Here is a 9,682-nt window from a genome sequence, read left to right as displayed (position 1 = left end):
AGTTGGTTCTATATGCCAGCCTGCCTCGTGGTTTGTTGGGCCCGGGTGGGCACATACATTACATCACAGCTAAATTCTTGCAAAGTGTTGTACCTACATTTTATTATAATGTTTTCCCGACAAGATGAGGTTGGAAATCAGAAATATAAAATCCATAGGCTTGCTATTACGCTTGTGAGTGAAAATCCAACATTATTTGCAATCAATGTATCCCTTGAAGTTTGAGATTAAATTAAATAAATAAATGAGTATTTTTCATTCTCGTTTTCATTCGCACGAGACGAGAATACCATTTTTTATATACATATATATATATATATATTAGTGTATGAGATGGGTGTCGGGAAATGAAATTAGAATTTCTTTTTAATATATATTATATTATTGATGGGAGGAAAATAATTAAGAAAGTTAAAGCAGTTGTGGGCTAGAGAATATTCAGCTTTTCCAATGCGACAAAAATGCTCTCGGTTTTTTCAATTCAGCACGTTAAGGTACCTTCATAAATAAACACTTGTTCGCTTTAATTAATTAATTAATTAATAATATAGATTTGTCCTAAATATATATATATATATATATATATATATATTTTAATGAGAAATATTTTTTTAAAACATATAGTACTTTTTATGTTCTCAGATAAGAAAATCATCCGCTTCTCCATTTTATAAAAAAAATTTACGCATACTACTGTCTCACCTATCAGATTCACGGTGGGGACTTTCAAAATTTTTTTTAAAAAAATAAATTTCGTTTTCGCTACCCAGCCATAATGTTATGATATTTAATCTAAGCTAAGTATACCAACTAATTATTTATATATATATATATGTCCTCATCTTTACCAAACTCCACAAACTGCAAGTTCAACTACTATACTTTGGTGGTTTTCAAAAGGTGTACCAACTTTTCAACTTTAATTTCAAAAGAGAGAACCCAGATATAATGATAATTAATAGATGAGAATAAAACTAATATGTATACATAAATTTGGTTTATTTTTATATCTATAAGAGGAGAGGAGATGAAGAATGAAGATATCCAAAATGAAAGCTTATTCTATGCTGCACCGAATAAAATTCATCCGGTGTAGTATCTATCGTCCAAACAGTCCGAGCCCCACATAATTATGTAGAGCCCGAGCTCCTATTCATGGAATCTGGCCCCATGAACAGCCCAAATCCACTGGGTGATGGATCATAGCACTTCCCCCAAAATGAATATGCAAATTAAGAAAAAAAATCAGTCAAAAAGGTAACGAGGCAAGCACGTGATCTGCCAATAACTTACCTGCAAATATTTATTTGCTTTTGCCTGAGAGACATACTGTATTAGTAGTATAACACTTGCTAAGTATTTATCCCCTTCACTCCATATCAAAACCTTTTTTAAAAAAAAAAATAAAATCCAAGTACTGTATTAGTAGTATAACACTTGCTAAACTAAAAGTAATCTATTTTCTGATTAATAGTATTATTATTATTACAATTAAATAGTTGCCATATCTGCATTCTGTGATCCCTTGGCCTCTTGTGTTTTGGATTCTTGCCTTGTGTTTGTATCTTTCTGGTAAGCTGTAAAATGTCCGGGCGGTGTTGTTTGATAATTTTAACTAGATAGAGTGATGAGTAATTGTGAGCGGATAAGCTGCCAAGATCAACTGAAGCCAAGCTCAAAATTATTAGAATGAATTTTGTTTGGGATCAGTTTCGAGTTTCGACTACATTCAATTCACACACTACTATTCCTAGATCTCAAGGCTCTAACATATATATCTGGTCTACCCTCTGTTTTGCTCATTCTACTCCGCCCCGCCCAAAATATTGCCTACTGCTATGAGGTCCTGCCCTGTTTTTTTACCAAGATTATAACTTTACTATATAGGTTTTGTTGGTGGTGGATTCTTGGCTCTTGAAAGAGAAGATTTGAAATTCTTTTGGGGTTCGAAATGTAAAAGGGGCCTTTCTATATATGGTGAAAGTGGAAATGCTTTGCGGGGTTCGGAGCTCGTTTCATGTTCTGAGTGTTTGGAGAAATGAGGTGATCTGCTGAGGTTGTGAATTATTGTGATATTTGGGAATGCCTTATTCTCTTGAACTGAATAAACTTTTGCAGAGAAACTGAATTTTGTGAGTAGAGTTTCATCAGATCGTAACATGGGGATAAACAAGTTCCTTTTCTGGAAAGTGGGATTAATGGTTTTAGCATTGTTTGGGAGTTCTTATTCAACTTTATCTCCAACTGGTGTCAATTTTGAAGGTACACATTTCTCTCTCTGAAATTACATCTTACTTTGTATCGCTGTGGGAAAAAAATTCTCTCTTTTGACTTTCTTTCATGGATGATGGTGATTGAATTTTAATTTCGTATGGAGTCCCAAGCTTTTAGTCTTATTCTTTGATGTTTTCCGTTCTTGCTTCTATTTGATATTTTTTTTTATCGTATTCAAGTTCAGCATCTCCTTTAGCTTTTGCTTTCTTGTAATTCAGGTGAAGCCTTAGTTTTTTTCTTTAAGAAACCCTGCCCTTGTCATTTAGTTTTTGCATTAGGCTGAATATATAATCTATGTCCACATCAAGATTTATGCTGCTGCCACCTGCCTCCAGCGTTGGGATTATGCTGAAATAAAGATATATTATCGATAATTCTCCCATCGTGGATCTTGAGAAGTGTGGTAGTTTTATCAGAATTGTTCCTCTAAACTAGCTGACATAGCTGTCAAATTAAAGATTTCAAGGACTTGCAGTCCACAAACTGGTGCTGGAAATCTAAACAAATTTTGGTACTGTTTTCATTCGTGGACATATATGGCTTACAAGTTGGGTAATGCGAGACACAGCTATTGGTTTTGATTATGAGTCTAATAGCTCTTCGATGGTATATTATATCTTGACAAATGCTTTTTCTTTGTTGAAATTGATGCAGTTGTAGCTTTAATCGCCATAAAAAGTGACTTGCATGATCCATATAATGTCCTGGAAAATTGGGATGCTAATTCTGTGGATCCTTGTAGTTGGAGGATGATCACTTGTTCTCCAGATGGCTATGTTTCTGCCCTGTAAGGCACCTGAAATGACCTTTTAACACCAAAAATCGAAGAAAACTTTCTACTAAATGCTTAAATCTTGAATCTGTAAGTTACTGATTTATTGCGGTAATTTTTACTTGCTAGAGGACTGCCTAGCCTGAGCTTGTCCGGAACCATATCATCTGGGATCGGAAACCTCACGAACTTGCAGTCTATGTGAGTTATTCTTTATTCTTACTGTAAGTTTTGAGATTTTCTATGTTATTGCTGAGTTGAGTACCCAGATTTTCCATTCCTATGTAGATTGCTACAGAACAATGAAATTTCTGGTTTCATTCCTACTTCCATTGGGAGGTTAGAAAAGCTTGAGACACTCGATCTCTCAAACAACAAGCTCACCGATGAAATTCCTGAATCTGTTGGGGATCTGAAGAACTTAAATTATCTGTGAGTTTTTTGGGACTTGCTGATGTTAACTTTCAAAAGTTTCTCATTTTGCCATCCTTGTTCACTTTATAATGACACCTATTTCTTCCATTGCTTTGAGCAAGACAGGCGGCTTAACAACAACAGCCTTACTGGTCCGATTCCTGGTTCTCTTTCCAAAGTCGAAGGCCTCACTCTTGTGTATGTCGTAATTCTTTTCTTGCTCTCAGTAGTTGTCAAATTAACACGAGTAATGTACTAAGAACTTGATTTCTTCCTTACCGCAGGGACCTTTCTTACAACAATCTTACTGGCTCCTTGCCTAAAGTTTCTGCTCGAACATTCAAGTTAGTTGTTCTCTCTCTCTTTCAAGATAATGAAGTAGAATTTCTTTACTCAGCTTATCGTAATGTGTTGACTGGCTCCCAGAATTGTTGGAAATCCTTTAATTTGTGGACAAAATTCTCAAAACGATTGTTCTGTTGTCTACCCAGAGCCATTGTCCTTCCCACCCGATAATGGAAAAGGTAAACATGGCTTCATTCTCCACCCTACTTTCTGTACGTTTAAACTTTAATGCTGTTATCACAATCTAATTATCCTTAACAGGGTATTCAAAATCTGGAGCAAAGCATCACGTCGCCATTGCTTTTGGAGCTAGCTTTAGCGTTGCCTTTCTAATCATAATCGTCGTTGGCTTGCTCCTTTGGTGGCGATACAGGCGCAATCAGCAGATCTTCTTTGATGTTAATGGTCAGTTGCATAATTGAATACTGGTGCACTAACTTTACCTTTTAACTTAAACAATTCTATCACAAGATTTTGATGTTGAAAATTAGATGGATGGAACTATCAGGTATATGGTTAGCGAGTTCTTATTTTCTTGACAGATTAAACAATAAATATTGGCACAATAATGCATATGCTACACAATCATTCTGTCTCTCTGTTTTATTTATGGCCATCTTTTATTTGTCAGATCAATATGATCCAGAGGTACGTTTAGGCCATCTGAGAAGGTATACATTCAAGGAACTCAGAGCTTCCACTGATCATTTCAATTCAAAGAATATATTAGGAAAAGGAGGATTTGGCATCGTTTACAAGGGACGTTTAAGCAACGGGACTGTAGTTGCTGTCAAAAGGTTAAAGGATTACAATGCAGTTGGCGGTGAAATTCAGTTCCAGACAGAAGTAGAGCTGATCAGTCTGGCTGTCCATAGAAATCTTCTCCGTCTTTGGGGATTCTGCTCGACCGAAAATGAACGTCTTCTTATTTACCCATATATGCCAAATGGTTCAGTTGCCTCTAGACTGAAAGGTACGTAAATATTCTGCTCTGCTGTAGTTTTGAAGTTAATCAATCTTAATCATATTCAAGCCTGAAACATCCCAGACACAGTTGGAACTATGAATTCATGTGAGGGACAAGACTGGGGGATTTGGGGAGAATTTTCAGTTTTAGAAAATCACAAAAAGCCTTAAAAAATATTTCTATGGAGGAGGTGGTCTGCTGCGGATTCTGGGGTTGATGAACATTGTATTCGATCATCTTTTCAGATAATGTGAATGGCAGGGCTGTTTTGGACTGGTCCAGGAGGAAAAGAATAGCATTGGGTACAGCTAGGGGGCTATTATATTTACATGAGCAATGCGACCCCAAAATCATTCACCGTGATGTAAAAGCTGCCAATATCTTGTTAGACGAAGACTTTGAGGCGGTAGTGGGAGACTTTGGATTGGCTAAGCTATTGGATCACCGAGACTCCCACGTTACAACAGCAGTTCGTGGCACTGTAGGTCACATTGCTCCCGAATATTTATCAACGGGCCAATCATCAGAAAAAACAGATGTATTTGGGTTCGGCATTTTACTCCTGGAGTTGATTACTGGGCAGAAAGCGGTAGACTTTGGGCGGGGGACCAACCAAAAGGCGGTCATGCTGGACTGGGTAACTCCCTCCTTTCTTTGATTGTTATTATTATGTCATGTTGTTTTTGTTAAACTTAAAATAAGAATCCAAGAGGATGGTTTTTGGGTGTAATGGCTCAGGTGAAGAAGCTTCATGAAGATGGCAAACTGAATCTTCTAGTGGACAGAGAGTTAAAGAATGAATACGATAGAATGGAGTTAGAAGAGATGGTGCAAGTGGCTCTTGTAAGTACACATTTCAATCCATCTCATCGTCCGAAAATGTCAGAGGTTTTGAGGATGTTGGAAGGCGATGGGTTAGCAGAGAAATGGGAGCAATCACAAAGCATGGAAACTCCGAGGCATAGATCATCGGAGAAACATTCGAAAAGATATTCGGATTTCGTGGAGGAATCATCGCTAGTGGTTGAGGCAATCGAGCTCTCTGGCCCAAGATAGCATTTTTTATTTTTATTTTTTGAATTGTGATTGTTGAACTTGAATGGTATTGAGAAAGGCACTGCTGCAACACTTTTTGTGACGAGTCTGTAGTATAAGGTATGTCTGGTGCAGTGGTTGTTGTATTAGGTGGAGGTTAAAAACTGAAAAAAGAAAAGTGTACAAAAGTTTTTGTTTGGAATCTTTGTATCAAATTGAATTCAATCACACCATGCCAGGTATTGTATTTGTCGGCGGAATTTTAACTGTTCAAACACTTATTAGGGGTCGAGCTATGCTATACCGGATGTCCTTCACTCAGTGTAGCATCTGCCCTTCATTGGCCCGAAACTCACACAAATTGTGTGGATGCCGGGCCAATGAAGGGCGAAGATCACACAGGGTTAAGAACACCCATGGTGTGGCATAGGCCCTCCCCTTATTAGGCGGGTAAAACCATCTTGTCATATTTGGGCCTATCAATGCATAATAAATTCGCCAGGTCCAAAATTAAATAGAGGGGCCCGCAATTGAGGGACAATTTCGTCATTCCGCTTTCTCTCTCCCCCTACTCTCTATCGAATGAATAATACTTGCTGAAGAGATAAAAGCTCCATCCATCAAAGCTCAAATAAACTGAACTCAAATTGCATGTTAATTCTCTTTTTTTTACCTTTTGTTTCTGCGAGCTTTCAGCATTTTTCGTAAAAATGTTCGGTTTTTCTTATACTATACCATGTATGAACTTCAAGAACCTCACATTCTCAGATCAACTCCCACCCTTCGCTTTATCTCAAAGAAGCAAGATAGTGTCGCGCTTTGGACTTGGCGTTGTGTTGTCTTTCATCGTTTTGAGTGTACTACCATTCAATATCTCGTTTAAGACTCCTCTATTTAACCCAGTACTTCAAGGGTTGCATCGTTTCGGTTCCCGCAACAATAGCACCTTTCCATTTTCAAGCCCTTCTAATTTTTCTCCTGCTCTTGACGGTACTAGTGCTTGTAATGATAGTACTATTGTGGGGGATTCGCAACATCCTGTTGGTTTGAATGAAACCCTTCAAGCAAATGGTGTTAGGAGTGATCAAAGTCCAGGTTTTGTAAATTCACGCGAGAAAGATGAGGTTTTTAAGAATGACCACGTGGTGCCTGAGTCTCAGAATTCGAAAAATAGGAGCTTTGTTGTGGGGCAAGAGATTGGAAGAAATTCAAGCTCTAGCTATTTGGTGGATTCCTCGGAGAATGTGAAGAATGAAGATAAAAATGTATATCTGAATTCAAGTACCTGTTCTTATAAGGAATGTGACATCTTTAATGGTAGATGGGTGAGAGATGATACGAAGCCTTGCTATCCCCCAGGTTCATGCCCCTATGTTGATAAGGATTTCCACTGTCTCCTCAACGGCAGGCCAGATGATATGTTTGTGAAATGGAAATGGCAGCCATATGGGTGTGACATCCCCACGTGAGTTTTTTTTTAAAAAAAAGAAAAAAACTCGTTAATTTTGCTTGTAGACAATGTGGAAACCATCCTGATTACTCTCAGTAAATTGATATGTCGAATCTGAGGTAGCGGCTAAATCTGTGTTGTAATTTTTGGATGTGAATGATGCAATTTTTATCTGTATCTTGTAGTGCACCTAATTGCAGTACATGTTATTTGCAATGGTAACATTTATTGAAGATTACTTTTTAAAATTGGGAGAGTTTTCACATGCATCTGCTCAAAATATCAGTAGTTTATACGTCAATAGCAAGCACTCTTATGAAACCTAATAATCATTGTGTCTATGTCTTGATTTTCTGGGAAAGCTTTTTTTGTTTATCCATGAGTTAGAAATTTGTGCAAGAAAATAGTGCCCGCGTGTTGTCAGCTAAATATAGCGATTCGCCAACTCAACTTTATGAAATGAAGAATTCTTTGCATAGAGTCATTTGATGTGATAAACCTTGGTGCTTGGTAGTTATTCATGTCATCTAGCTCTCAAGCATTTCAGATTGAAATTAACACTGGCGTGTATGCTATCTGGTTTACCTGGTACTTAGAATACTGAGATTGATTACATTTGAATCCTAGTAGACCGTCCCAGCTAATCATGTTTGTGTTTTGTTATTCACAATGCTTTCTCAGCTTTAATGCGACTAAATTTTTGGAGAGACTTAAAGGGAAAAAGTTGGTTTTTGTTGGAGATTCACTGAATAGGAACATGTGGGAGTCTCTTGTTTGCCTTCTTCGCCATAGTATCCCAGACAAAAATCGAGTTTATGAGATATCTGGGAGAAGTGAATTCAAGAAAAAAGGTTTCTATGCATTTAGATTTGAGGTAATTGTGCTAAAAAACCACCAAACTATTACCGAATGGTGCTAGAATTTCTCAAACGATGCATCATGCCATGGATATGGTTGCTTTTGCAGGATTATAATTGCTCGGTAGACTTTGTTAGTTCTCCTTTTTTTGTGAAGGAATCATCTTTCAATGGTAAAAATGTTTCGTTTGACACACTGAGACTGGATCTGATGGACGAGACTACTGCCATGTATCATGACGCGGATGTGATAATATTTAACACCGGACACTGGTGGACTCATGAAAAAACATCCCGTGGGTGAGTATGGTGTTACAATAAAGAGATGAATGCTTACGAGTTTGGTTTGCAAACTCTTATTTATGGCAAAAATAAATGGACCAAAATTGTTCTTACAGGAAAAAAACTAGTGGAGAAAAATGCAAAGTTGGTCAAGGTGACACGATTCAAATGAACTGTGGTCTGACTTGGTAAAATTGTGATTTTACAGGGAAAACTATTACCAGGAAGGGAATTATGTGCATCCAAGACTTAAAGTAATGGAAGCGTATAAGAGAGCACTTGCCACTTGGGCTCATTGGGTAGATAGCAATATTGACGAAAGGAGAACTCAAATTGTTTTCCGGGGATTCTCAGCCACGCATTTCAGGTATGATTATTAATTTAATTAAATGTCAAATGAGTTAAAAGCATATTGTATTTGAACACTCTGGGTTTCGCAAATTTGTAATATCTGATTGCTTGCAGGGGTGCACCATGGAACTCAGGAGGCCAGTGCCATAAAGAAACCGAACCAATCTTCAAGAAAACTCACTTGGCAAAGTATCCTGCAAAGATGAAAGTTTTGGAGCACACACTTCAGGGCATGAAAACTCCAGTGATTTATTTAAACATAAGCCGACTCACAGATTATAGAAAAGATGGCCACCCATCCATTTATAGGCCAGATTATCAGGCAGGGCAACGAGATACTGCGACTGTGCACGCACAAGATTGCAGTCATTGGTGCTTGCCTGGAGTACCAGATACTTGGAACGAGTTGCTTTACGTGTCTCTCTTGAAAAGTGGAGAAGGATCGTGGAGGGACTGAATTGCAACTGGACAACATTTCCAGTATACGTCTTTCCTCCCCTTTTTCTTCGTTTCTTGTTGTAAACTAAACTGTAGGGGGAATATGCTGAGATGCAAGGTATCCCGGTTCGCTCTCTGTGCATGAATTTGTACTTATATGTACCATTGTTAGTGATAGGTATTCTTTTATGTATTTCTTGCTGGGTTGGGATTTTGGGGAAACAAAAACATTTGCTTGAATACTTCAAAATCTGGCTTCTGTTTGTTCATTTGATATCCACTGTTCAATTAACCTGGTAGAAATAAAATATTCTAATGCGCTTTCTAGCACTAACTTATCAAATCAAAATCATTTAAATGGAAGAATGTTAAGAGATGTCAAAATGGGTTGGGTCCGCTGAATTGGTTCGCCCCGCTAAATAGGTGGGTTTGTTAACCCGCCTAAATAGTGGACCGGCCCATTTCGCTCCGCCAAGTGGTGGATTATGGTGGGTTGC

General features: G+C 37.7%; 2 protein-coding genes across 4 annotated transcripts; both read left to right on the top strand.

Moving 5' to 3' along the window:
* Window positions 1-1,390: 1,390 nt before the first annotated feature.
* On the top strand, window positions 1,391-6,039 carry LOC140877844 (protein NSP-INTERACTING KINASE 3-like). 3 transcript variants are annotated; one of them, XM_073281432.1, is made up of 12 exons: window positions 1,391-1,572; window positions 1,888-2,262; window positions 2,929-3,061; window positions 3,176-3,247; window positions 3,335-3,478; window positions 3,587-3,658; window positions 3,745-3,804; window positions 3,887-3,984; window positions 4,067-4,210; window positions 4,437-4,778; window positions 5,018-5,409; window positions 5,511-6,039. In XM_073281432.1, the coding sequence occupies exons 2-12, from the start codon at window positions 2,160-2,162 to the stop codon at window positions 5,826-5,828; spliced, it is 1,878 nt and encodes a 625-aa protein (XP_073137533.1). In that variant the 5' UTR covers window positions 1,391-1,572; window positions 1,888-2,159; the 3' UTR covers window positions 5,829-6,039. The 3 variants fall into 3 exon arrangements, with proteins under 3 accessions (XP_073137533.1, XP_073137534.1, XP_073137532.1); XM_073281433.1 differs by lacking the exon at window positions 1,391-1,572 and having other exon boundaries at window positions 1,579-2,043; window positions 2,119-2,262; XM_073281431.1 differs by lacking the exon at window positions 1,391-1,572 and having other exon boundaries at window positions 1,579-2,262.
* A 404-nt stretch (window positions 6,040-6,443) lies between these two features.
* On the top strand, window positions 6,444-9,454 carry LOC140883589 (protein trichome birefringence-like 2). The gene is made up of 5 exons (XM_073290125.1): window positions 6,444-7,272; window positions 7,939-8,131; window positions 8,224-8,414; window positions 8,605-8,763; window positions 8,862-9,454. Exons 1-5 carry the CDS (start codon window positions 6,518-6,520, stop codon window positions 9,202-9,204), a joined length of 1,641 nt encoding a protein of 546 aa, XP_073146226.1. The 5' UTR covers window positions 6,444-6,517; the 3' UTR covers window positions 9,205-9,454.
* The last annotated feature ends 228 nt before the right edge of the window (window positions 9,455-9,682 follow it).

Source organism: Henckelia pumila, chromosome 2, assembly GCF_033568475.1.
Source record: "Henckelia pumila isolate YLH828 chromosome 2, ASM3356847v2, whole genome shotgun sequence".
Lineage (NCBI taxonomy): Eukaryota > Viridiplantae > Streptophyta > Magnoliopsida > Lamiales > Gesneriaceae > Henckelia > Henckelia pumila.
Note: the sequence above shows the minus strand (reverse complement) of the source record. Positions and strands in the feature narration are given on the sequence as shown.

What these genes read in the sequence shown, in the direction of transcription:
- LOC140883589 (XM_073290125.1), top strand. Translation starts at nt 6,518, where the DNA reads ATGTTCGGTTTTTCTTATACTATACCATGTATGAACTTCAAGAACCTC. An exon ending in TATGGGTGTGACATCCCCAC is followed by an intron (nt 7,273 to 7,938) that starts GTGAGTTTTTTT and finishes ATGCTTTCTCAG; the next exon opens with CTTTAATGCGACTAAATTTT. An exon ending in TTCTCAGCCACGCATTTCAG is followed by an intron (nt 8,764 to 8,861) that starts GTATGATTATTA and finishes GATTGCTTGCAG; the next exon opens with GGGTGCACCATGGAACTCAG.
- LOC140877844 (XM_073281432.1), top strand. Translation starts at nt 2,160, where the DNA reads ATGGGGATAAACAAGTTCCTTTTCTGGAAAGTGGGATTAATGGTTTTA. An exon ending in AACTGGTGTCAATTTTGAAG is followed by an intron (nt 2,263 to 2,928) that starts GTACACATTTCT and finishes AAATTGATGCAG; the next exon opens with TTGTAGCTTTAATCGCCATA. An exon ending in CCCACCCGATAATGGAAAAG is followed by an intron (nt 3,985 to 4,066) that starts GTAAACATGGCT and finishes TATCCTTAACAG; the next exon opens with GGTATTCAAAATCTGGAGCA.